We start from the raw sequence: 27358 nt of genomic DNA, 5'->3' as shown, positions 1-27358 counted from the left end.
GATGGGCGTGGTTAACAGGCAAGTGAGTGACTGGGGAAGGGTGAAATGAAACATGAACATGAGACAAAACAAAAAGCAAATACAACAGAATAGAAACAAAACAAAAACCCAAACCAAATAAAAATAAAACATAAACAAAACCCATAGAAAAACCAAATCACCACAAGGATAACCTTTTTTATGATTTATTTTATAGTTTTCAATGAGTACCTTTAACATCTTTAAATTTGCTTCGAGTTATTATATATATATTTTACGTAATACTTTACTTTTGTTTTACCTTGTATCTCTTTCAGCTGCAAATTTCACCTTTGTTTAACTGAATTGCAATGGCACTAAAGACTATTTTATTTTATTTCAATTCTGAAGTTGTTGAGATGTTATTAAATTAAATTTGATTCAAAGCTGTTCCTGTTATAAAATAATTTCGCACGTAAACAAGAGCTCCTTGTAACTTAATGTAATCTATTAGTAATTGATATTAGCAGCAGAAAGCAGCCTGGACTTGTTGGTGTCTGGCTCCCTCTGGTGGCAGAAACAGGAGGTGGAGCTTAGTGAAGACGGTCATTGTTCTCTCTGCTCATTAAACTTGTTCTCAACAGAGAAATGTGTAAATCGTTGAATTGTTTGTTTTTGCCTCTTGCTTGAACGCCCACAGGTGCACGGGAGGCTAAACCGGAAGTAGTCAAATAAAGATGGGTTGGCTGGGCTGTTCGGAGTTGTTGTGGAGGTGGAGGTGGAGGTCGAGGGAGGGGGGATGAACAGTCCAAACCTGCCCAGCGCAGACAGCAGGAGTGCCGGGAGGACGGAGCGGAGCGGAGCAGACGCCGGCAGGACGGACGGCAGCGGGGAGGAGGAGGAGGAGGACGGCTCTTCGTTTTCTCGGCCGGACCGAGAGGCTTCGGTGGAGGCGTCGGGCAGCGGCGGCGGGGTCCCTGAACGCACCATGGCCGTGTCGGTGCGGAGCTGGGTCGCCAACGAGGGAGGGAAGCACTTGGTCCTGGTGGGGAAAACTTTGTCAGAAACTTTAAAACTTAACCTCTTAGCTCCTGACAATGTTCACACATCTGTTTTATCTACTCTTTTAGCGCTGCTTTGCAGATAAAACCAAAACAGTGAACTGTTAATGCTCACAAATCATCATTTTTAGACCCTCACTGCCTTTTACAGCCGCTTTAAACCATTTGTAGAAGCAGGCATAAAGTCAGAAACATTTAAAGGTTTCAGATGCAGTCTACCCCTATGATAGTCCCTGTGATAATGAAGATATGGCTGCAGTTTTGACTGCACACTGTGTTTTTTTCTCCATGGTGTGTCTTGTGTGTGCAGATGCTGTGGCTGGGAGCCAACAGCTGGCTGTTCCTGAGCACCTACCTGCTGTACTCCACAGGACAGCAGTACCACTACCTCTACAACATGCTCGGGGTGAGGAACAAGCTGCCGGCTGCTCTCCATGCAGTCACACATCTAAATGCCTGCTCTGAACATACTTTACTCCTGATCTGTCCCCCCAGCTGTGTGTGTGAGTGTGTGTGTGTGTGTGTGTGTATGTGTGTGAACTGCAACATATGTACTCCAAGCACTGGAGGCATATCCCTCACAGATTCTACAAACAGGCAAAACTGGGACGCCGATAGTGATTCGTAGTCGTGAGCTCGCAGTCTAGCGCATCCAAATTTGCAGAGAGCGCCTGAAGCTCTTGCCCAGGTGGTGCAAAATGAGGAGAAACACAATTTTTTTTGAATTTTCACGGCGGGACGATCACAGCCGACATCCATTTCATCTCAACTCCACCAACAATCACTGTTGTGGGAAGAATTCATTTGAATCAAGAGTGCAGATTGCTTTAACCTTTGTGACCGTCACTCTTTTTTTTCCTGCTTGGACCATCTTTAATGCTGTGTAATTACAGCCTTTTATTGTCATTTTATGATTTATAACGAAGTTCAGGCGGTTTAAATTAAATATAATCCTAAAAATCAGTCTTGAAACTCTTTTTAGTGGCTTTCTCGATGAGTTTGCACATCTGTGGAGTGACTAAAATCTGTCATTATACAGATTTCTTCACTTCTTTCTTTTTTCTTTTTGCACCAGAGTAGAATATTTTCAAATGTGACTCTTAACTTCTTAACGAAGCGTGTTTGTGCGGACTATAAATTGAACCGCGTGCGGTCCTCTCACAGACGCACAGAGTCGGGATCAGATTATGGAGCTCGCTGACTCATTTGGTATAATTTTTGTCACAAGTTTCTGCTGAAGTGGCTGTGTGGGTTTGCCTAATGCATGTTTGTGAGAACGAAAGGCTTTCATTGTATTTAGGGGAGGAGAAAAAAAAAGGCACAAATATCACAGATTGTTCAGATTTTGTGAGCTTGAATAAAGCCGGCTGTTCTCCTCCAGCATCAGCAGACAGAAGGACTGAGTACATCCCTGAGCATTATACTTCCTCTCAGATGTATACCTCTGAGTATTTGCGATGATCATACGACCCCAATTCCAATGAGTTGGGACATTATGTAAAAAAAAAAAAAAGAAAGAAACAGCCCAAATCTTATAAATCCGTATTGTATTCGCAATGCAATATAGTAAGGATATCAAACATTTAAACTAAGAATTTATATTTTTTTATATTTTTTTGGAAGTAAGGTCATTTTTAATTTGATGGCAGCAACTCGTCTCAAAAAAGTTGAAACCGGGACAACAAATGGCTGTAAAAGTAAACAGCTGGAGGAGTGTTTTGCTGTTAATTGGCAGCAGATTAGAGTAAGACGGCTGGGTATAAAAAGAGCATTTCAGAGGGGCAGAATGTGTCAGAAGTAAAGATGGACAGAGGTTTGTCTTAAAAAAAAAAGAAAAACAACCTGATTCATACCATACAGCGGTGTAACAGAAGAAAAAACACGTGCTGTCAGAGCTGCATGAAACAATGAGAGGTGGCAGCGAACAGCGTGTGTGTGAACCGCCTGTACAGTGGGAGGCTAAAGGGGAGACGAGGGGCAAGTGTGGGCACGCCGCTGGTTTGACTGAATGCCTCGCCGGAGGGCTTAAGTTTATGAGTGTCTATCTTTATGTGTGCATGAGAGATGTAATTCAAAGCATTAATACTTCAAATAGCTTCTTATCCTATTCACCTGTTTGTGTGTGTGTGTGTGTGTTGGGGTTGCTTGGGGATGCGCAGAAAGAAAGCAGGGTATCGGATCTCCATCTTGTGGTTTCTGCCCTCAGCTGCTGCTCTTTAAGAAGCTGTTGGATGTCGGGAGGAAGTTCTCAAACATTAAGGCTTCAGGCTCGACTTGCTATATTTGGATCCGGGCTCCAGCCTGTTCTCTGCCTCATTCTTACGCTTCAACACTTCCAGTCAGCTGCGCAGCCAGCTGAGGTCCTCTGCGTCCTGATGGGCCGAGGGTGGATTGGCGTTCCGCTGCCTCTTTGGCCAGCTGTAGATTTCTTCAGCTCGGCTGTTTTAAACTCAGTCCCTCCTCGCTCTGACCTGCACACCCTCATCTCTAACACGTGCAGCCTTTGGTGAGTCGTAGAAAAACGAGAAGTGGCAGCACCTGCGGCGCTCTGTGCTTCCTGGAAAGCGTTAGAGGACGTTGAGTTTCAGAGGTGCCAAACTACGCCGAGAGTTTCTGCATGAAAACAGCTGATCATTTGAGTCGAGTCGAGTTTGATGAAACCAGATCAACTCTTACATCACTCCCAGGTTCTCCTGCTAGACCCTAACTTTTAACAATTCACGATAAAAATCTGCATGTTCAGATCTTATAGCCATTTGTATTTAGGTTTGATTCCCTTTTTTTCCTCCCTTAAAATCTGTATTTTTTAAATTGTTTTTGTGAAGACGTTTAGATTTAATATCCCCACAGCTGTTACCGAGAACATACCAGGTTTTATTTCCCCGAAGGAACGACTCTTAATTAATAGCAGCGCCTCAAATGAGTAACATCCTGTGAACGAATGCCCTGAGAAAGAGACACGAGTGGTTCCCACTTAGTGGTGAAGTCATGCCTCTAAGCTCTCAGCTGGCTTTGCCTGACTAACTCAAATCTACCAAAAAAATGTGTATTGTGTGTATTATAATCGATTTCCCTGCCATGACAACCTGCCTAACAATGTGCGTGTGGTTTTTTTTAAATTCTTTTGTGTCTCCTCCGCTCACAGCTGGGACTGTGCATCAGCAGAGCGTCTGCCTCCGTGCTGAACCTGAACTGCAGTTTGGTGCTGCTGCCCATGTGCCGCTCCCTGCTCACCTTCATCCGAGGAGCACACATGGTGAGACGCACTCCGAGGGGATGATGGGATGGTGTGTGTGTGTCTTTGTGGGGAATCTAATGAAACAGAACTGAGTGAACCGGGGCTTTAATGAACTCCAGTCTCGAGGGTTTCTGCTGAACCGTACTTTCCCGTCGTGAAAGATCAAATGTCCCAGCTTCTGCAGGAGTCTGTAAAAGTTACTTACATAATATATAATATTACTTATAGATATTATAGCCGCAGCAGTAATCCTTTTGTGATTTGTCTGGGTTCCTCTCTGACTCAGGTATCATCCAGAAAGACACGCCGGCTGCTGGACAAGAGCAAGACCTTTCACGTTGCATGCGGCGTCGCCGTCTGCCTCTTCTCTGGTAAAAAACTGACTCTTATCGCTGCAGCGTGTGCTGATTCATTCATGTAAGTCTGTCTGGGTGTGTGTGTGTGTGTGTGTGTGTGTGTGTGTGTGTGTGGATAAATCAATCCATGCTGGCTGTGCATTCCTGGTGCACCAGCTGGGATATCATGTTCGCTTGTTGTGTGTGTTTTATCTGCTCGTGTGTCTGTGTGTGTGTGTGTTGTTATTTTAGCGAGTCTCCTCTCATGACATCATGGGAGCCTCAGGCAGCTGGGTCTCTGCTTTACAGGCTTCTTTCTTTTTACGCGTCCTTTTGTTTTGTTTGTTTGTTTTCTGTTGTTTCCCGGGAAGCCCAGCTTGTGGTAAATGTACAAGTTTCTGACCAAAAAAAACCCCCACAGAACAAACTGTAAGTGAAGTCAGCAGTCGCTGCTGAAAACTGCCTGCTGTGAGGTTTTTATCTGCAGTCCTGCTTTGGCTTAAAGTCTGTTGACTATTAACACTCAGATAAATGTGAGGCAGAACCAGTTCAGATGTTTTTGCAACTTTATATTTAGTATTTAACCCATTAAATCCACAGCAGAAGGGAACACATTCCATTTAGATGTCCGACTATTTAGAATTATTTCACTGCGCAGTAATTGCGTTTTAAAAAGGCTTTTAGCAATGAAGCAAACTGAAAATGTCTTAATTTGAAAATGCAAGCTCCACCATGGGATCCCAACATCGTGCTTATCTCTGTGTATTGTAATGTGCCACACAAAGCAGCTGGATTAGTAAATTTCTTTCAGCATGAATCATGAATCACTGTTAAGACCAAGCTGGGTGAGGTTTCCTTTAAGGGCGTTTTGAGCTCAAGTTAGCTTCAAATTCATCAAAGAGCCGCATTTTTGAATTTTTTGCAGTCTAAAATTCGGACGTATTGCGTTTGGGGGCTTCATTTATACTCGTGTGTAACAGTTTTTTGTAATTCAGGTGCAGGTGTGCTGCAGACTCTGCATCCAGTAACAACCTGGAGTTTTAAAATCTTGACTCGGAGAACAAGAAGCCGACAAGAAGTTTTATCTCCTGGTCCGGATAGAAGATAGAAGCCAAGGATTATTAACTCATTTTTCTCCTTTCTTTATGATGTCAAGCTAATAAGAGATTAAAGCACTCTTAAAGATGCCAGAGCTAGTATTTAAATGTAAAGGGATTATGAAGGTTTAGTGGATCTGCAGTGTTTCTTTATGGGTCAACAGGCTAACGCCGAGTTCCTGAAAGCCCAAAAGATCTGCGTCTGGTTTTCACCATGACATCATCTGCAGGCCTGCTCTTCTCGTCATCGTGACTCTGCACTTTTCTGCTGCTTAAAACTACCAGACACACACCAACACACATATTCAGAGACAAGAAGTGACTCGGAGGACAAAGAGGTGGCAGGATGGAGAAGAGAGGCAGACAGAGAGGAGGGGGGGGATGAGGATATGGAGGAGAGAAATAAGGACCCTTGTGTGTCATAATTACACCCGCTAATCCCGTCAGCTGTTGAACGGCTGAACAGTTAGCCTGTGATGTCAGGAAGAAGTACGCTTTCTTTCTTTTCCCCGAATGAACAAAGACACGTTTGTCCTCCTGCAGTGTCTCCGCCAGCACGTTTCGTTTCATGTCTGCGTGGTTACAAAACGTGTGTTTTTAAATCAGCTCTGATTAATCCTTCGTCCTCTTCACAGTCGTGCACGTCTCGGCCCACCTGGTGAACGTCATTAGCTTCAGCACCAGCTACTCGGACGACTTTCCTGCTCTCAACTTGGCTCGCTACAGAGGAGAGGTGAGGCTTCGCTGGGCCTCGAACCCCCGGCCTGCGCAGTTAAACATTCCAACATGTGACTCGTAGCGTTCAAGCGGTGGTGTGCGTCAAACACGCGCGTGCCTGGATTGTGAAAGCAGATGTGCTTTTAAGACCAAAACATCTGATTCTAGATGTTATTAGAGAGGGCTGAAAACTGATCGCTCCTGTGCTCCACCTTATATCACTTGTCCCGTCGCCGCATACAAAAGCATGAAAACATTTCCTTTAAAGTGAGTTTTATGAGGGGGGGTTGTAGCTGCTGGTAAATCATTCAAAAGGCACTAGAAAAGAAAACCAAATTCGAAAAAGTCAAAGAAGTGAATTAAAAGTCAACACTTTTTCCTAAATTTCCTGCTTTTCAGCCAAGTGAAGTCAATCAGATGGCACATCCAGAGAAGTCATGTTTTTATCACCCCTGAATGCTCTTATCGGCTCACCTTTAAGTTAACTTCACAGTAAAGTTGGGTTCGTATGATGCCTGAAGACTTGTTTTCTTCTCACGCATAAATTGATCGGCGCTGCAGAGTCTAAAACTGAAGTTGGTCCTCACAAGAGTTGATGTTAAAGATTACAGAGCTCTGTTTTTAAATTTTTTTTTCTGTTTTCTTCCCAGGACCCCAAACGGATCCTTTTCACCACAAGTAAGAAGGACTCCTCTTTGTTACGACTCTCCGTTAATAAGACCCTGGATGTCGCTGCTGTCGTCTCTGATATCTGCATTTCTAATTCTTGTTCGTCTCTTCTGCTCAGTTCCAGGAGTCACTGGTGTCCTGCTGGTTCTGATCCTCCTCCTGATGTTCGTATCCTCCTCCTACTGCATTCGGTACGTTAAAGCAGACCACCGCCTGTTGCTGTAATTGCTGGAGTTTGTGTTTTAGGAGAAGAGGATTCGGTTTTGGCCGAACAGACAGTTGTTAGACGACATGGTGTCCATTGGTAGGACACTGAAGACAAACATTTTGTGATAAGTTAAAATGTGTGAAAAGGTTTTTTTTTTGGCAATTTGGACTTTGTGAGCAGCTTTCACTGGAATAAATGGGAGCCATATTGAACCCTCTATATACCAAAGCATATTATTTTTCTTCTCCTGCCTGTCTGACCCTTCATGTGTCTGCTTGTTCTTGAGCTGACGGTTTCATCTTGTGCAGCGGTTGTAATGCTAAGAGGGGACATTACAGCTCTGTCATTAGTCAGGTCACTGTGGGTCAGCCACCGTGCAACCAGGTGAGACTTGTGTGTGTGTGTGTGAGAGAGAGACTCTTTCCGTTACAGAATAGAGAATAAGAAGCTTTTTTAGACCATTTAAGACTTCAGATTGTGAGTGTTTGGACGACGGCTGCTGCTGCTGCTGCAGTCCTTCTGATAGAGTCGTATCAACACAGAGTTTTTAAAATTTTCCTGAATTTCGACTGCTGTGTTCACATCTTTTGTAAAACAGCTTGTGGATTCTTATTGCCTGACTCATTTTAGGTGTTTCCCAAAGCAACAGACTGTGGTTGCCTGAATGCTTTTCCTGCAGAGCTCATCGTCCTGAGCAGAAACTGCCCACCTTTTATTCTCATTGAATGTATGAGTGCATACAGTAAGTCCCAGAGTGGAGCTGAAGTTATTAATCATATTGAAATGTTTAATGAGGTGGCGCTAACCTCTGAAATACTATTAGGAATTCCTAAATTTGTCTTAATTTGTCATGGTTGGATAAGATACTGGTGTACACCACCACTCTAGACTCTGATAAATCTTCCTAAATTGTTGTCAAAGTGTTTTCTTTATTAACTTTTTACCAAATGAGTCAATAAATACGTTTTTCTTGTCATATTAGACCTTCACTGTACTTCTTGTGTTTATAATGACATGAAACATCCGTCTGAGAACACTTCAGCTTCTTTACTTTCATTTATTTGTAAGTTTTGTTTCATTTCATTTTCAGTCAAAGTTTGAAGAGTCAAAGTTTACAGTGTTAGAAATGTTTATCACCAGAACGTTTCTTACAGCAATGATCGTAAAAGCAATAGTCCTACTAAACAAATTAACATCTGAAGCAAAACTCTGCTTTTTATTTTTTACATTCAAATTTGTACATTTGTGAGTACAATATATGAGCGTTTGATTTTTATTTATTTTTCACCCTGTTCTCACGTTTTACTTCGATTTGACGCCTTGTTTATTTATTTTTTTGCCTTTTTCCAAGTTGTACAGTTTTGTGAATGTTTTTTTTTTTTTTTTAAACTGGGTTACTGCTGAAAGGAGTTCAGCTAAATCTGCTTTTTGTTCGGTGCAGCCCTGTTAGATTGAAAAATGCAAGGAGTCAGCACATCTTACCGCCGTGTTCATTATCTCCTGGTTTTCCCTAATTACTGGATGTGGTGAAGACGAGCCACAAAGAACAGCTTAGCTAATCCAGAACTAATCGTGTTTCTTAGTTTACACATTGACAGGAGAGCCATGAAAGAAGCTGCAGTCAGTGAGGGAGAGGGCAGGTTTTTTTAATGGTAATTGTTTGCAGTTTTTTTATGGCGGGTCGTTGTGTGTAATGACCTCTGTCACCTCTGACGTCCTGCTTTCTCAGGCTTTGAACTGAGAGTCTGTTAGTCTGAACAAACTACAGCTGCTGCGTTTGTCTCTCCTCCTTCTCGTTTGTTTCCCTGCATCATGCTGCTAAAACCTCTCACCCCTTCTGCAGATAATGTTCTCATGGTGCTCCTGTTCTGTTCTGTTTTTCCTCAGAGTGTCTAACTATGAGATCTTCTGGTACACACACAACCTCTTCATTGTCTTCTACATCATCCTGATGATGCACATGGTTGGGTAGGCAGCACCTTAATGTGTTTATGTGTGTGTGTGTGTGTGTGTGTGTGTGTGTGTGTGTACTTTAAGTAAAGTGTCAGCGAGTATCTGAGACAGTGCTGATCTTTAAAAATCAGAGCATCTGTTGGTGAAATATGATTTGTTTGGGGATTTTTTGTCTTAAAATATAACAGTTTAATATTCATACACACTGCAGTCCAGTGGATTTTGAAAAAAAAGGAAAGCAGTTCTGTGATTTAGTGATTTAGCCCAGGAACCCGACACAAATCAATCCACATTCTCACCTGTGCCGCACTTTTATTGAAGGCTCACTATGAATACAGTTTCAGGGGTAAAGTTATTTGTATGTTCTTAATAGAAGCAACATTTCCTAACAAATTTAAGAATAAAATAAAATTTTAGATAAGCCCTGAAGGGCAAAAAAGAAGAGAAAAACAGCACTGCTAGAAAACTCTTTTATTTCTTGTCTCGTCTTTTTCAGCTGTTAGGGTGTTTTAGACCTTTTAACTAAAAGGCAACATTTATTTTTCACGAGGCCAACCTTTTCCATTTAGTCTGAGAGTTTAGACAATTAAACACTGTATGTGCTTGTGATGTCTGTATTAATGAGGCAGTCGTTATGATGAAGAAAACCAACTTAACAATCCTCGTCGTTGTTTTTATTTTCGTTCCTCAGCGGAGCTCTGAAGTACCAGACCAACGTAGAGACCCACCCCCCCGGCTGTCTGAGAGCCAATCAGAGCGGCCCGAAGCGGCAGGACGAAGACCTTGTCCGGGCTGAAGACGATGAGAGCCGATGCAGGGAGGAGGCTCGCTTTGAGCCACATTACCCCCAGGTGTGAGCAGAGGCCATCTCTTTCCGCGTGTTCGTGATCAAGCAGGCGCTCGTCAGCAAACACTGGAGTGCTCTGTCTGAGCGCTGAATGTTTGGAAGAGTTCAAGGAAGAGGGGTCTTGTCTTGTTTATTGGAGCCGTTGGGAGGGGCTCTGTGTTTGTGTGTTCCTTCCTGTGTGTGTATGATTATGCGTTGGTACATGGTTGTTAACCAATCTGCTCATTCTGTAAAATTAATTCCCCAAGCTTTATTGAAGCTGTGAGCACTTAGTCTGTTACAAGTAACAAAAACATGCTGTAACTGTATTTATCAGGGATTCTCCTGATCTTAGTTCCTTTGCTTAAAGCCACGTTGTGTTACTGGGATGAGAAACAGGTTGGTAGAGCAGGAAAGACTCTAAAAATAAATGACCAGGAACCAGCTTCCCAAAACTTCAAATATTAGCATGTCCGTGTAATCAGACTGAGGATTCTGCTTTATTTTCAATGACCTTGGTGATCCAACATGTGAAAAGACAAACCATTGTAAGGTGACAGTAGCACACTGCAGACAGTTTCCTGTGTTCTCTGCCTACAAGGACACACACCCCTGTACGCAGAGAACACGTCCTTGTAACAGTACAATAAACTAATAAGCAGCAAAGTCGTCTTGAAGCCAAAAAAAGAGAAAATTATGTTAAAGCCAATGCTATGTTTTAAAAAATATACAAACCATAATTATTTGAAAGTGTATTCCCATCAGTAATGTATTATTGTGTTTGTTTAAAAGAGACAGACTGGTTTAATAATAGGCTGTAACAGGTAGCAATGCACCAGCCAATCAGCTGGTGACTGATCAATGTGACACTCAGAGGTTTGCAACGAAAAAAAGCCATTGAACGCACCATAGCTAAGCAGCTAATTCAGCCTTTTAACAGCACATCTTCGTTTTGCCCATAACATACATCAGTAAAAAGTGTCTCTGTGTGTGGACAGACCTGGCTTTGGGTGTCCGGTCCCCTCTGTCTCTACTGTGTGGAGCGTTTGTACCGCTACCTCCGGAGCAGTGACCCTGTTACCATAGTAACTGTGATCAGGCATCCCTGTGACGTTGTTGAGCTGCGCATGCTGAAGAAGAACTTCAAAGCTCAGCCAGGACAGGTGAGCATATTTCTTTTTCTTTTCTTTTCTTTTTATACACCTCAGTTCTGTCTTTTTAACGTTTGATCATTTTTATTAAATATATAAAGTGCAGCTGGAACTATCGCTTTCTGTCCATCTTCTACCCCCCAGTATGTTGTTCTTAACTGTCCAGGCGTGTCTTCATTTGAGAACCATCCCTTCACGCTGACAAAGGTAAAACTAACATTCCTCACTGGTGACACAACGTGAGCCCACAGACATGTCTTCATAGATGCTCACACACACACACACACACACACACACACAGAGACTCGTGTTTCCACAGGGACTTAATCCTTCGTTCTCCTTGCAAAGAGTGAGCAGTTCTGTCTCTGTCAAAGCCCCGCCCCCTCTGAGGCTGTCTGGCTGTTGATTGGCAGCTGAGTCGACCGGTTAGATTATGTTTCACTTTATTTATTGACGTTTCAGATTTGGTTCAGATTTCATGAAACAAAAAAAAAAGCGAAGGATAAAGGAACAACTTTGTGCTTACACAGCACACAGGAATGGACTCATTCACACACACGCACACACACACACATACACAGACTCAAAATTACTGTGTGCATACCTGGTGTGTTGGGTTGCTTTGAGGTTGAGGGCAAAGAATCACACTGACAGAAAGCAGACAGACCCCTGAGGCTAATAATGCTTTCTGCCAACAAAAAGTGTGTATGTGTGTAGGTGTGTGTGTGTGTGTGTGTGTGTGTGTGTGTGTGTGTGTGTGTGTGCGTGCATTGTTAAATTTAATAAAAAGAGTTACAGCTCTTCATACGTTTTCTGGTTTGTGTGTGTTTGTGTGCATGTTCAATTCTCTGGAATTCAACTTTAGGTGTTGTGTTGTGTGTGTGTGTGTGGATGTATGTGTGACTAACTCCTTAACTCTTTACAGTGTCCCACAGTGAACAAGGAAACTTTTGGCATCCATCTGCGGGTCGTGGGAGACTGGACTGGTAGGTTCACACAGTAAAGAACACACACACGTGCACAAACACACTCATTCAGCACACAGATAAGAAAACAACAAAGACACACGCTATCAGTGTTATGATGAAGAACCAGATGTGTTTAGGGGACCCCAGCTGTATGTAAAGTTTGTTTTTTCCCAAAGTTTTTATTGTCCTGCTGGAAAATTAGATTTCCCACAAGTGCTTATACTCACACACAAAAAAAACCCCAACACGCTAACATCACAAAACATCACGACTAAGAAGTGGGCCCAGAATAGAAACAAGTTTTGTTTTTACACATTTAATACTCTGATTCAAAGAGACAAAAAGCAGAGAGGAGGACTGCTTTGCAGCCGACTCTTAAAGCAAATCTCTTGGAGAGGAAGCTGTGGCCCTTGGGGACCCGCGTGTTTGCCTGCACTTGCTACTGTATCTATCCACGCTCACATCCTCTCGGAACATGAGAAGGGAAGTCGATTTGTTTGCGTTGGCCCCGTAATCTGCCGTGACGACACGCCGTAAGGAGATGACAATGCGATGAATAGGGATGCATTGATGGTGGCGTAATCAGCCTCTCCTCCCTTCTCCTCAGAGCGCTTCACGCAGCTGTTACTTCCTCCACCGAGGACGGACATGGAGATCCTTCCCATGGTCCAGCAGAGGATATACCCCAAGTAGGTTTCTGTGAGTCAGTGACTATATGAGTGAAATGGGTGGGGGGGGATTGGATTTCTCATGAAGCCACAGTATCCCAGTAAGGTCAGAGGTTTCTGACCTGCTGACTGAGCTCCTCTGGCTTTCTGAGAGCGTGACAGGCAGCGACAGGGGGGGTTAGATGTGGGCTCCGAGGAACGGACAGTTTGTTTTGTGACACAGGAGCAGAACAAACTGTTCAAACCACCAAACTCTGTCCTGGTTATAAATGGAGTGCTCCACAGTGCCCCCCTGTGGTCAGAAGGGTTAAGTACGGCGCTGTAATTAAATGGTTCATTTTTGTTCCAGTTCCTGTTTCTCTAATGAACAACGTCTTCTTTCTGTTCTGTCCGCACTTTATGATCAGGGTTTATGTCGACGGCCCGTTTGGAGGCCCATCGGAGGACGTCTTCAACTACGATGTCAGCCTGTGTGTTGCTGGAGGAATAGGAGTCACGCCATTCGCCTGTGTGCTGGATGCGCTGCTGTGGGTCCCATTTATTCATAGAATCAGAGAATCATAAATCATTTCAGCAATGCAGCTCACAGTGTATCTGTCTTTGTTTCACTCAGCGATGGCTGGAGGGGTTTCAGGTTGCAGAGGCTGTACTTTGTTTGGGTCTGCAGGGAGATTCAGTCCTTCTACTGGTTCGCGGAGCTGCTGTGTGCCCTGCACCACAAGGTCAGAGGTGCCTTTTTGTAATGTGGAACAGGAGTCACAACATATGTCAATTTGTGTTTAGTATCTTTTGACTGACAGCTAAGGCTCATAAGATGTTGCAGCTAAGTTTTGAAGTTTTTGGACTCTGCTGTCTGTACCACTAAAAACTAAACTCGTCTGTTTGTTGTGCAGCTTTGGCAGGAGAACAGACCAGACTACTTTAATCTGAAACTGTACGTCAGTCGCACAGACAGCCTACAAGTAAGTGTGGACCACATGCATGTCTACAGTTTGTTTTTACTTCACATCGCAAATCCCACATTTCTTTATTGAGTCTTTATTTGTCACTTTCATATGTTCTCCACCAGAGGACAGTGTAACACAGCGATCTCAACCCTACAGCTTGAAGTCTACAGTCTTTAGCCGAACATGTCTGTTTTCTCCCTGAAACACAAAGAACTTCCATCCATCCATCCATTTTGTTTACCCGCTTCTCCTTTACGGGTTGTGGGCAGCTGGTGCCTGCACATAAAGAACTAGAGTCAGTTGTTTAGAAGACATTTAATTCTCAACTTTCTTCAGCTTTTATTGTGGTACTATGTGACAGTATAAAACATCCTTAATTAGAGTTTATGTTTCTGTCATAGGTCACAGTAAAGTAGAAAACACAATATCTAAATCCAAACAAACATGTTAGATGTTTTTTTTCCTCCCCCAGGTTTTAATAATAAAGTGTTTACAGTACTTGAACAAAGAATATTATTGGGTTTAGTAACCAAAGTAAAAAATTCTACTGATAATTCTGCCCTTACATGTAGAACCATATGAAAACCAAAGACAGTCTGACGATCTGTGCACTATTTGTACTATTTCTACAGCTGTGCTAACATCAGCTCCTCGTTAGTATAGTGGTGAGTATCCCCGCCTGTCACGCGGGAGACCGGGGTTCGATTCCCCGACGGGGAGAGCTTCTTTTTTTTTTTTTCCACAGCTGCTTCCTGGTTTCAACAAACTGAGCGATCCTACAACAACCCATGAAACTACATTCCTGTGGTTTAAAAAAAACTAATCAAACCCGAGTTTTAACTTCTCTACTTCAGCTGCTCACGTGTAATGTTTTTCTATCGTTCTGTTTCGGGAGGGGGGTTAGGGCTTTTGAGCTTCGCTGGTTTTGCTTTTAAGCTCAAGCCGAAGCAAAAGCAGGAAATCAGATAACACTGCTGTGTGTTTACCTGACACCCTGTTGACGGAGAGCTCTTGACCCGGAACAGCCGGTGCGCACGACCTCTTGTGAGGTCAGAGCCGTTCAGGAAAAGAAAAGCCTTTTGAGCCGCTGAGAGCAGACCGGCGTGACGTAAAGCTTTGTGCTAATGGCTTCACACTGAGTTACCAGGCTGCTGGCGGCAGACAGACACACACTTTTCTGCTCAAATCAAATAAATGGATTACTAAAAAAAGGCTTTTAGTAAGGTAATTGTTGTATTTATTTTAAATGATATAAGAGCCAGTGTTTCCAATTTGATGAAAATGCAGATAAATGTAAAAAAAAAGCGTGCTCATATAATTGCCATTTTGTTATTTTTTTTAGGGAAGTGGAGGCGTTAACAATAGATCTTAATCTCAAATGGAACATTTTTTTATTTTGTTTTTCCTTTACAAAGCAACGTTTTATTATTTTTTATTTCTCTTATTCTGCCTTCAGTTACCCAGACGTTCCCAGCATCTCTTCATGCAGGGAGTCCTGATGACATAGAGACAGACTGAAAACAAATTTGTGTAAAGGTTTCATTACAAAACTATGGAAAAGAAACAAAAACAAAACAGTAAATGTTAACACATAGAATAAAGCTGATTAAAAAATACACTGGGAGGATAAACATAACCATAACAAGCAAGTCGTTTCTGTCTCAGTGAAACAGTTCATGATCAACACCTGTTCTTTACCTGTAGATATCACTGAGTTATAGTCATTTTGGGGTTTTTCAAAGATCTGTTAGCTGTGGCAGCCATCTTGAATTGGGTTGACCCCTTTAAGTTAATCAGTTGTAGAGCTGCATCCAATGATTACTTTCTGAGAGCTTCCTTAAAATTCGGCCAGTGATTCATGAGATATTTTGCTAACAGACAGCCATAGTTGACTTTGTGCTATGAGTTAGCACTCAGAGTATGTGTTGGCAATGACTCTCAGCTACTACCACACCAAATTTGAGCTCATTAACATGACAATAACATGGAATCTATCTGTAGGTTTCTTTGCTGAGGAACAATCCCTTCAGCTCAGAGCGGTCTGCTTATCCTCACCTCTTCCTGAATCTGTTTTGGTCCACTTTGGTAGACCGAGGGGCACAGACTGTGTCCGTACAGTACGTCATAATGTCCCTGGTAGATGTCATACACGACCCAGACAAAATAAATCTGAACTGCGTCTAGCATTTCCTGCATTGTTGGTAATATAAACCCTGTTGTCATTTACTCAGAGCATGTCTGAGGAGCGGTACCGGCCGCTCGCATCCAGGCTGCAGGTCGGTCGGCCCAGGTGGAAGTCGCTTCTCGACGAGATCGGGAAGAGCAACAAGCAGTGAGTAGAGGGGAAATATTTTTGAAAAAGGGTTAACCGTTTAACGTAAAAGTCCCTGATGGCTCTTTATGTCTGTGCGGTTTCAGCAAGCGAGTTGGTGTTTTCTGCTGTGGACCCAAAGGCATCTCCAGAACTCTCCACAGACTGTGTAACTCGGCCCGGTCCGGTGGGACGACCTTTGAGTTCAACAAGGAGTCATTCAGTTGATCCAGCCCCACAGCAGAGTGGAGCGGATGAACGAATGTTCATTCATTTTAGGACAAAAGCTCTTCAGCTGAAGCACATTTCCAAACCTTTTGGCTCTCACAGGGCTCATGACGTTATTGGAACTGACCAAAGGAATTCAAGAGAAAACTTGCTTGCTGCGTGATCATCCTGACTTCCAGCTGAGGGCTTCAGCTTCATCATGTGATCGCGTGAGCATGCGAGGAAGACCGAAGACAGCCTCCATGTATTAATGTTGCGTTTTTTCTACCCTCCGTGTTTCCTCACGCTGGGTTCCAATGACTCGCCCCGCGAGGCTCCCAACAAACACAGCTGGAGGGGATCCATCTTTTCAAGCATTGCTCAGAGTAACCACTCAGGGACGAGGCGGCAGGCTGAAACGCTGAAGCCAGGTGCACAACACAAGATTTTCAAGATCAATTTCCTTCTCAGTTCCCTATTTCAAAGACCCGAGTTACGAGGCTCAGACTCTTCTCTGTCCGTGAACATGCTCGCTAAATGTTTTACAGGAGGCGGTGTGGAGGACAGCAAGAACGTAGCAGGATCTCTACCCCACCTGGGGCCTTTCTGGGTGGAGTTTACATGTTCCCCCCGTGCTCACATGGGTTTACTCCGGGTACTCTGGTTTTTTCCTCCCACAGACCAAAAACATGCATGTTAGGTTAAATGGTAACTCTAAATTGTCCTTAGGTGTTATAATCTATTGCCCCCTATTGTGCGGAAAATACGGTAGTTGGACTTTTCTGTAACCATGGGAACCTGTTTCATTTGGGGGAATGGTGAGAGATGTGAATTTGTATGACTCTAAGCCGCCCATCTGAAGAATCTCGTAGACCCAGAAACATGCAATGAAATACACACTGGCTGTGCATGTCGTCTTATCTAAATATGAACATTAAAAAGTGCAGCATGCTGTTTAATTTATGATATCTGTAAAACTGCCGTCATGACCTAAAGCTGCTCCGCCCACTTTTTGTGAGGTTTAATCAGCTGTAAACTTTTGCACACAGACACACAATAACACTGCTGGTTTGTGTACCAGATTTACAAAACTCAATAACATCAAAAATATTTGTTGGAATGATTGATTCTTTATTTATGTACCTGGACGTGCGTGTCCACCTGCATTCATCGGGGGGGTGCTGCAGCACCACCTGCACCTGTACTGCCAAGCAGCCTTTGTAATTTTCTAAAACCGTCTGTACTATAAACTACACAGGGCATTACCAATTTAAGTTTATAGCATTTTTTTTACAAAGAAAGTATTTCTTCTGTCTGCTTTTAACCCATTCTGAAAGTTCTGTTCTGATCTCAGTCTCAATGCTAAAAGGTGATAACTTAATGATTTATTTTGCTTCTGTAGTTTATTTTACTGTACTTCACAATAATGTGGATTCATGTGTCTTTAAGTACAAACAGGAAACATCTGAACGGAGAAGCAGGATCATGGCTTCAGCTCAGCAGTCGGCTGTTTGCGTCTCTCTGTCCCTCTCATCTCTTGACAATTTTGAGACAATCTGAAGGCGTTTCATTTTTGAGTTTTATTTTATTTGAACAAAAGTGGGAGATAGCGTCAAGTATTTGATTCATTGATACGACTAAATGAAACTCAGGCTCTTTCTTTCCTTAAAGAGGGAAGGGGGAAATGCTACAGTGTTCACATAATACAGTTCAGCGTTCTTGTTTGTTTACCAAAGGTTTGCGACATGCACACTACAGCTACGGCCAATCTGTTTGAGCTTTTATTGTTTAAAATAATGTGCATAAAGGTCAGCATGGACATCTTTGGCATCCTGCGCCTAATATTTGTATCAATATTTGTACGTGTATTCAAAGAGATAAAGGTATTGATTCCAGGTTATTGCAAACAATCAAATTAAAAATAAGTGGTATACATTTTTGGTTCGTTTTTATGAATAGTTTCCGTTTTGTAAGATACATGGCAATGTTACTTTATATGTTTACGTCTAGAAAATATGAAATAAAAGTAATGTTTTATTTATTGCATCTTAATTATAACTTCTGTATTTTATTATATAATTTTGAATCACAACTTGTGGCTGTTATTTTGCCATCAACACGCTGATCTAAGATCTGCAAACTAAACTCTAGCCCTAATTATTAAAGGCTGATTTTGAGACATCAGCCTCATGCTTGTTACCTTGAAGGACAGATGTCTGCTTACCTGCTAAACCAGGCGTTAATGCAGCAACCAAAGAATAAACGTTTCACATCTACAGAGTTCTGCTGTTTTCCAAGAAACATGTTTCATCAACTTCTGCATCTCGACTATATATATATATATATATATATATAAAAAGAAACTCCGAATCGGTTTGGTTCGGCTTTGATTTTAATGCAGCACCAACAGACACATGATTCATTTTGTTGCCAACAGAAGCTTTTAAAGATCAGAGACTTTAATAGTCTTTAGCACCGTTGCGAACACACAGAGAAGTGTTCTCGTAGTTCTCGTTAAACGCCGTAGAGCTGCAAGGTCACGAGACAAGATGACCTTTGGACAGCCAGAGTTCTCGTGTTTGACTGAAAAATGTGGTTTAACAGTTTAGTGCTTGAATTGTCCTCTAGCAGCAGTTACTTTTTATTTGAGTTTTAAAAGAAAACAACCTGTCTTAACAACTTAAACTATTCCCACCCTGTATGTGAATTACTCCGTGAACATAACCAGTGAGATGGAAAATGGTATAGTACTATAGTACTTGTCAGTGAGTGAAATAAAAATACTAATGTGTCACTTCATAGGTACAAACAACCCTGTAAAAAACAGAGGTTGTCTTGTTCACATCTTTGTTTAGACCTGAGACAGTGGAACTGCAAAGACATTTTCTGGTAGCAATATGTAATACAGCCTGGTGAGTACTTGGTGCGTACCTGGTAAGTACCAAGTAAGTATCAAGTACACATCTAGTAAATGAGGTAAATACCAGATATTTACCCGGTAAGTATAAGACTTGTTTCATTAAATACCAGGCACATACCCTTCAAGAAAAAGGAAAGTATCAGATAAGTACCAGGTATAAATACTAGGCTGTATTATGTATTAGTACCCATTATTCTTACATTGCTGCCACACATAAATCTGACTTTATTTATACTGTTTTAGATGCAGATGACTGAAAGTCAAAGACATCACACTCAGCTTTCAGAGGTGGAACATGTGTTTTGTGATTTTTGCAAATACCTCACTGACTCATCAGTTCCTGCCTTCAACATTAAAGAGCTATATCAGGTGCATTATTGTGAAATAAAATTATATTAAGTCTTGCTTTGGGCTGAGTCTTATTCAAAGACACCCTGAATGGTGTGTTCACTCATTAACAGCTGAACTGTCAGGGTCTGTGTGCTAAAGAGTGGTCTGATATGAGCCTTCCTCCGAGCTGCTCTGCAGCAGCGGCTGCCTCTCCCCGAAGCTCGGCGCCCTCTTCCTCCTCCTCCTCCACCTCCTCCTCGCCACAACGACCAGGGTGGCAACAACGCTGGCAATCGCAGCGCCAAGGATCCCGGCCCCCAGCAGCCACTGCCAGATCTCCCTGGCCTGCTGCAGGTAGGGAGTCAGGAACTCCTGCACAAACCTCTGACCTGTGGTGAGGCAGATGGGTTCAAATGGTGTTACACAAACAGAAAGCCCACAGAATGACACATTCAGCGGACATGTTACGGACTGACCGGGGTCCAGCAGGTACGCGTACTCGTATCCCAGGGCTTTGTTGGACAGGAAGTAGTCTCCGTTTCTGTAGAGGGGAAGGAAGGGCACCATGTAGTAACGGTCGTTGTGGCCAATAGGGGCGTTGGCCTGTGGGTAGATGGTCCGGGGAGGCTGGTGAGTCCTGAGCCATCGCTCAAAGATACTAGAGAGGAGAAAGAATGTTTTACTTTTTTTAAATGTATACTTTTTTCCTGCGCTCAAAGTTTCCACCAATTTCTCCTGCTTTTTGTTTTGTTACTGACAGAGAATTTCTTGCATCATGGTATAAGCGAGATTGCAAGCGTATTGCTGGATGAAATGGTGCAGTTTGACCTTTAGCTATGTACAGTATAGACTGGTGTGTGTGTGTGTGTGTGTGTGTGTGTGTGTGTTACCTGTCAATGAAAGCATGGTGCAGCAGGAATATGGGGTCGTTGGCTGAACCCTGGACTGAGGACATGGAGCCGTTCATGAAGACATGCAGGGAGTTATGCATGGTGCTCTGGCCCGGCACCGCCAAGCCTGTCTCAGGACTGGCAAAACCTGCCGGAAACGGGCCGAGGAAAACAAGGCTCATCACAGGAGCAGAAACGACAGCAATTATCACTGAAGTGCAGACAGAAAGATGAGAAAATATCAACTGGAGTAGAACAAAAAATATATAGAAAAAACAGGCTGGGTTTGGAGAATTTGCATAAAGAGAAAGTTGAGCTTAGCAAAACGAAATGAAAAGAATTTGTGAAAAATTGGTAATAACATTAGGAAGCAGTGCAAAATATGTGTAGAGGTGTGTGTAATCACTTTTGGTAGCTTTTGTGCGTGAAAAAATGTTCAAAGTCCAAGAAGTCCAGACCTCAGAGAGTTATTCCCTCCCACAGAGACACTGAATTCACTGAAAGGCCTCATTAGGAGTTTTTCGGCTCCTGCTCATCTACGTCACCATTTATCACAGTTCCTTAAAGTTCACGAAGAGGCTCCTATGGCACGCCTCAGATAAAACATGCATGCCTACTTCTATTAAACCAATCCGAATTACAGCTCTGACGAGACCTTTGCAAACGAGCCTTAAAGAGACAGGAGCTGCAAAGTGAGTTTGAAAGAGAGGATGATGAAATGTGCAGTATTATACAACAGAAAAATATAGATTTTTGTGTACAAATGACATTTTAACATGTAGGCTTGTTGGAACAAGGAAAATATAAAAGGAGCTTGAAAAATGAGCACAATGTTGGCTCACTTTTTCGATTGCTTCAGATTGATGTCAGAGTAGTGCCTTTGAAAAAACAAAGTTTTACGTTTGCTTTAAAGGGATAGTTCAAACACTTTGGAGTGAGGTTCTGAGGAAAGAATATTTATTTAAATGAACAATTCATATTTTACTTGTGGTATATAGCTCTTTGAGAGATAGAGTTTAATGCTGATCAGACTGACGAGCTAAAGGTTAGTCTGAGAGCCACTGAGGTTGCTTTAACATTACTTTAACAAATCCAGTCTCAAAAACTTCCCAGCAGTTGTTCATCCAAACTCTTTTTTATCATCCTTTACATTGCTGTCAGTTTCACGTTACACAGTGTGAGGATTTGGGTTTTTGTGCTTCGGTTTGTTGTTTTGGTTATTATCTTGTTTCTGTTTTGAGTTATTGTTCTGTTGAGCTTTTCCTGTTTGTGTTTGCTGTCACTGTTCACTCCTCCCCAGTCACTCTTTTGCCTTCCTGCCACGCCCAGATACACCTGTCTCTAGTCTTGTTAATTGCTTCACCTGGGCCAATCACCTCCTGTTGAAAAACCCGGTCATTTCTCCCACACACTGCTGGATCATTGTTCTCTGCTCTTGTTTCCCCTGGTGTTATGTTTTTGCGCCTCGCCTTCTCGTTCTACGTTTGACCTAAGTTTCTTTTTGCTGCCGCGTCAGCTTTTGGTTTTGTTTATTTTGTTTTAACAAATTAGTTTTTCTTAATATGACTCTGCATTCTGGGTTCGCCTCCTTCCCCACCCTGTCTGACACACAGTTATTCTGGAAGTGCCCTTAGGCTGCACCAGAAGCGCTACAGCTAGCTGCTGCTGCTCCTGCAAATAACTATAGAATTATATGTAACTAAGCATGTCATTAAAAAGTTTACAGTCATTTTAAAGTTTAAAAAAAAGAGTTTGCGTGAATCGTTGTGAAATTTGCTGCTCAAGCCGAACTCTAGTTCTCTAAACTGTGTGTTAGGCTATCTACAACAGGTAAGATATTATTTGTTCATAATCTTTCCACAGACCCACACTTGAAAAGAAGTGAACTATCCTTTGACATATCTTTTGATTCAGTTAAAATTGCCACACTAGTGATTTTATTAGACTATCCCTGCAGAAACCTTGTCAAAGAATTTTTTCCAGTGATGCAAATTTGATGTTAAAAAAGTATAGTTTTTACAAACAACAACAAAACATTATTGCTGTATATTTCCCACGGTGTATTTTCAACAGACGTTTTTTAGTTTTGCACATTTTTTACCATCTCTTGTTGAGCACACACTAAAATTACTGCAATTGTTTTTAAGTATCAGTGTTTCAAAAACAGTATTTTTTATTGTTTACAATGCTTTTCTGTTTTATACTAATATATTTTCTACTCAAAGTTTACAACTAAAGCCACATCTCAAACTGTCTTCTTAATGTTTTTAAAGCTTCTATCTGTTCCTCTTTTTCCATCCTCTTTCATCCCTTTACTTCTGTTTTTATTCATCACCTAACCGAGCAGCTGCTGATATTCCAACATCATCTCCTCAAACTGTAAACTTTACTTCCCTTGCCATCATCACCATGGTCATGTACGGTATTTTCCTTCAACAGATGTGTGAAGTATAAGTTTGATTCAGTTTTTGAGCCTGTCTGCAGGGGGGCTTGGAGCGTTTGGGTCTTTACCCTCCAGGACATTTCTAAAGCTCATGTCGGCAAACCGGTCCATGCTTCCCGTCTCGTACTCCGGGAGCCCCACGGTAAACTCCACATCGGCTGTTGTGGGGAGTCTCGGCACGCGGTTCGGGTCATGGGTGCCGGGGTTACGCAACAGTGGACCCTCTGCTGTAGCGTTACACAACACCTCTCGGTTGTTGTACTCCTCTGGCTGGCTGCAGACCACCTGCACATGCAAACACACACACTTTACCTGAGCTGCTGTAGTTTTAAAGCCTGTGGGTCAACTTAAAGTTTCAGTTTGAGGTTAGTCAGATGGCTTTCCAGCAAAACAGTCTGTTTGCCTCATATAATGCAAAAATAGGCTGGTGGTAGAGGCAGCTATACATTATATAAGACTGAGACTAATGTTCTGGTTTCAACGCAAATTTGAGAATTAACCCATGAAAAATGAACAAATCCTCTAATATCTTACGAATAAGAGGATAAACAAAAATTAATCCAAAAGACCCGCAGCGTAAAATGGAAACAAACCAAGGAAAATGAGGTTCAGCTTCTTCTAAATGGATCAAAATGAGCCTTTTCCACACATAAACAAAGTCAGCATGGCGCAGATTGTCTCACCTTCCACGAGGAGAAGACAGAAGCAGGGCTGATGAGGTCGGGACTAAGGGAACTGCGTCCACCCATCAGAGCATCGGTGCACACCTCACAGGACTGGGCGTCCCTCCAGTCCCAGTATGGGAGGGTGAAGTTAAAGTCCCCCGTCACCTTCCTGATCTCGTTCTCCCAGTGCAGCAGGAAGACTCTGTGCCAGGGCAGAAAGCCCGCAGACTCGTGAGCGAAGTCGATGTCTCTCCAGACGTTCCCCGGCCCTCCCAGGAAGGCGTCTCTGGACGTGTAGTAGTGGATCCAGACGAACAGGTCGTAGGTGTTGATGTCAGAGAACATGGGGTTCTCACCGTTCTCGCCCATCTCGGCTCTTGTCGCCGTGGAGATGACGTAGTCCCGGCTGACGGTGTTCTTCGCCAGGTTGAGATACGAGATGAACTTCTGCTGCTCAGCAGGCGACATGGTCAGGATGTTCTTGCGGACGGACTCTCTGTACTGAGCACAGTTGGCTCCCCAGTAACCGAACCTGCACTCGCCACAGTTGAACCCTCCGTAGTTTCCAGCGCAACGACACGTCCGGTTGTAGAACGCCAGAGGCCAGCGCTCTCGGTCGTCAATTCCCCTGTGAGGGTACTGTGGCCCGTTGGGTTCATCCGAGACCTGGACCTCTGCGCAGAATCCACGGCCCGACATGGCTCCGCAGGGAGAACCGTCTCCCTCCCACACCGGACAGCACTCTTTAGTCCGCAGGCTCTCTGAGTTGGCACAAGGGCGGGGAAATTGACCCAAACTGGTCCCAATGAAGGGCAGCAGAACAACAGACATGAACAGGGTCCTCATGACGAAAAGTCAGATCCACTCCAGTCTTATGGTAGGGATGTACAGTCCTGTTGGAGAGATCTGCCGCCTTCACAAACTTCAGCTGCCAAGGTCAAACATAGAGCACAGATTAGACGAGTCACAGATAAGAACATACTTCTGGTTAGTGCAATCAAGGAAACGCAACATGTCTCAAACTACAATGAATCCAGAGATGGTTAGTACAGTAAGCCTGGACAGTAATGAGAAAAATACAACCTATACGAACTTTTCAAGATATTAAAAGTTGCTACTCCTCTAACCTACCATCCAACAGGCTCCCAAACCTCCACCCACTCTCATACATCCAGACTCCAGTCTCCTGTTCTCTCCCCACTCACTGAGCCGTTCTGGGGGCCGTCCTCTGAAAGAAACTGTGGTTTCATACTTTAAAAAAAACAGAGATTTTTTTTTTTTCATGAGCATCACATGCTCAGGATAATACTCTTGATTCCTTTTTCACTTCGTCTTGGGACCAGCTGACCCCCGCCCCGTCGCGCCTCAGGCAGAAATGGGTGTTTTTGTGGTTATGTGAGCACCGTGACCCGCCCTCCTTACCATTCACCCCCCAACCCACCCCCTAACCCCCAAACACCACCAAAGGTCTGGGCAGGAATTCATGCGTGATCAAATATATTATCTTGAAAGAAAAAGTGAGAGGAAGAAATTAGGAGAGGATACAAGGCTGGAAAACTGACATTAAACACCATTTTATTCAAATTTGGGGGGGTTGCCACATGTCTGCAGGTTATTATGGGATGGCTGTGGTCTGTGATTCATTCAGTACTTATGATTAGTCCTGGCAGTATGTTGCACCAAACTGCAGCAAATTCATTCTGCCACTATTTGCACGTGTAAATAACCACAGATTTTTTGTGTAAGTAACTGCGTAATGAAAAATTAATGGTGATGTGATGGTTTAGAAACTGGTGCTCACCTGAACTGCTCCAAACCTTTCGACATTGGAGACATTTTAAGAAAACCCACTTTGGTCTTTGTCCTGCTCAGACTAGCTGTCAACTCATGAGAATTAAACTCTGTTTCTTTAAACGGAGGTCACTCAAAATGCTGTCTACGACAGGTAAGATATTATTCATTCCTAACCTTTCCCCAAAACCCCATTTGAAAAAAACCCTGTGAACTATTCTTTAAGGATCAGTGGTTGTAGAGTCAATGACGGGTTGCATAAGTTGAACCACACTATTGTGTAACTCATATATTATTTTTGACCATATTTAGCATCTCTAAAGTCTATTTTACATTTGCTCTTTACACTAAGTATTGTAAATAAGCAACAAAGTCCCTGTGCCAAAAGAACAAGATGTGAAAAAATTCAAATGATAGTGATGTCTTTTTGGGTGAATAAATACCGTAGTTTAATTATCGCTGGTACGGCTTTTAAAAAAAAGCATTCATAAATCCAAGAAAGGCACAAAAAACAATTTTCTTTTAAAAGTTTTCATTAGGTTCTTGTTCTACCATGTGCTGTCAAAACATGCAAGAGCTAGAAAGTTTGAAGAACAAACCGTGATATTGATTTTTTTTTTTTTTAATATCATGGGCTTTTTTTGTTTAAATATGGCTTTATGTAAAATATTAAAGCCTTTGTTTGGATGCAGTTAGTGTTGCTGGAAACATCTGCAGAAGTTTCTTTCAGATGTTTTCAGCTTTCAGAAGATTAAATTAAAGGAAAAGAAATATCCCCACACTCACATTTGAAAAAAACAAACAAAAAAACCCCAAACAAACAGTCAGGCTTTAGCAGTGATTAAGTAACAAAAATGAAAAGCACAAGAGCCGAAAAGTTCTTGTGACATTTCAGTTGTTTTAATTTTCTGGGTCTTTTTTTTGTAAATCGACTTCCTTTTAACTCAGCTTCACTCAGTTTCCCACTCGATCCTTGTTCTCCTGCAGAGTTTCTGTGACAGGAGGAATTTCAAAAAGGAGAGAAAGCATTGAACAAAATATTAATGACATCAGAGTTTCACAGAGAGAGAGAAAAACTGAGACTTCTTGTTCTTGAAGAAAAAAGAAATGCACTTTATTTATTCTGCAAATAGAAAGTAGACATGAGATGAAGACATATAATAATAATAATAATAATAATATAAATAGGCTAATATCTCAAAATTCACTGCACAAATATCAATGAAACTTGCAGACAGTCACTGGATGTACGTCTACAACTGATTAATGTTTGGAATCAACCCAATTAAAGATGGCCACCACAACCAACTGACCTTAGAAAACACAAAAATGGCTATAATTTAATCAGCTTCACAGCCATTGAGCAAGATTTATGTGGTAGTAGCCGAGAATCATTGCACAATACTTAAGCCTAAAACCTTTGCATTAACTGATGGTGTCAAGCCTGTTTGTTAGCAAAATATGCAACGAACCACTGGACAGACTTTAAGAAAACTCTCAGACAGTATTTTTTGGATGTACAGCTGCAGCTCAGGAACCGCTGACGTCGGTCCAATTTGCGGCGGTTGCGACCTCAGCCACCACATAAATGGCTTTTGCTCAGTCAATTTTACGCAAAGATTAGCTAAAATTTGGTGTGGTAACAGTGTGACATCACATGAGATCAGGAATAATGTCGCTGACAAAATTTGACAACTGTGACTCGGTCCCTTCATCATAGGATGATCTCAGTCTTAAACTCTGGGGTACTCTTCCTTCAACGAATGCATGATTTTAAAGCATGTTGACACACCTGATTCAGTGGTTAAATCACCTCTTCACGTTCTGAAGAAGCCTGTTAATCACCCATTGATTTAAATCAGGTGTGTTGGAGCAGAGAAACAAGTAAAACGTACAGGATGGTGGCCCTCGAGGACCAGGATTAGAGACCCCTGGTCTTGAGCCATATGCATACTGGAATTTGTCTAAACAACAAAGATCCATGTGTGCCCAGTTTAGATCTGGT

General features: G+C 42.5%; 2 protein-coding genes and 1 non-coding gene across 4 annotated transcripts; 2 read left to right on the top strand and 1 right to left on the bottom strand.

The window, feature by feature from the left end:
- Window positions 1-762: 762 nt before the first annotated feature.
- On the top strand, window positions 763-18351 carry LOC108244623 (NADPH oxidase 4). 2 transcript variants are annotated; one of them, XM_017430986.3, is made up of 18 exons: window positions 763-1003; window positions 1330-1425; window positions 4165-4275; window positions 4544-4628; window positions 6325-6422; window positions 7057-7084; window positions 7194-7266; window positions 9171-9251; window positions 9928-10087; window positions 11061-11225; window positions 11358-11420; window positions 12139-12199; window positions 12789-12870; window positions 13257-13376; window positions 13463-13571; window positions 13743-13811; window positions 16028-16128; window positions 16215-18351. In XM_017430986.3, exons 1-18 carry the CDS (start codon window positions 947-949, stop codon window positions 16333-16335), a joined length of 1680 nt encoding a protein of 559 aa, XP_017286475.1. In that variant the 5' UTR covers window positions 763-946; the 3' UTR covers window positions 16336-18351. The 2 variants fall into 2 exon arrangements, with proteins under 2 accessions (XP_017286475.1, XP_017286476.1); XM_017430987.3 differs by lacking the exons at window positions 16028-16128; window positions 16215-18351 and adding an exon at window positions 13919-14051.
- Window positions 14445-14516, top strand: trnad-guc. Its single transcript has one exon. It is a non-coding gene; the product is annotated as a tRNA-Asp (tRNA).
- A 337-nt stretch (window positions 18352-18688) lies between the features above and the next one.
- On the bottom strand, window positions 18689-24810 carry tyr (tyrosinase). Its single transcript, XM_017430978.3, has 6 exons — window positions 24694-24810; window positions 23581-24490; window positions 22966-23182; window positions 20455-20602; window positions 20041-20222; window positions 18689-19953 (listed from the first exon to the last, which is right to left on the bottom strand). Exons 2-6 carry the CDS (start codon window positions 24406-24408, stop codon window positions 19718-19720), a joined length of 1611 nt encoding a protein of 536 aa, XP_017286467.1. The 5' UTR covers window positions 24409-24490; window positions 24694-24810; the 3' UTR covers window positions 18689-19717.
- Window positions 24811-27358: the final 2548 nt, after the last annotated feature.

Source organism: Kryptolebias marmoratus, linkage group LG2 (genome assembly GCF_001649575.2).
Source record: "Kryptolebias marmoratus isolate JLee-2015 linkage group LG2, ASM164957v2, whole genome shotgun sequence".
NCBI classification, from domain to species: domain Eukaryota; kingdom Metazoa; phylum Chordata; class Actinopteri; order Cyprinodontiformes; family Rivulidae; genus Kryptolebias; species Kryptolebias marmoratus.
Note: the sequence above shows the minus strand (reverse complement) of the source record. Positions and strands in the feature narration are given on the sequence as shown.

Bases quoted from the DNA above. Each gene is read 5' to 3' on its own strand.
- LOC108244623 (XM_017430986.3), top strand. From the start codon at position 947: ATGGCCGTGTCGGTGCGGAGCTGGGTCGCCAACGAGGGAGGGAAGCAC. The intron at 1,004-1,329 runs GTGGGGAAAACT...TTGTGTGTGCAG, and splicing joins GAGGGAAGCACTTGGTCCTG to ATGCTGTGGCTGGGAGCCAA. The intron at 4,629-6,324 runs GTAAAAAACTGA...TCCTCTTCACAG, and splicing joins CGCCGTCTGCCTCTTCTCTG to TCGTGCACGTCTCGGCCCAC.
- tyr (XM_017430978.3), bottom strand. From the start codon at position 24,408: ATGAGGACCCTGTTCATGTCTGTTGTTCTGCTGCCCTTCATTGGGACC. The intron at 20,223-20,454 runs GTAACACACACA...TCTCCTCTCTAG, and splicing joins CACCATGCTTTCATTGACAG to TATCTTTGAGCGATGGCTCA. The intron at 19,954-20,040 runs GTCAGTCCGTAA...GCCTCACCACAG, and splicing joins CGCGTACCTGCTGGACCCCG to GTCAGAGGTTTGTGCAGGAG.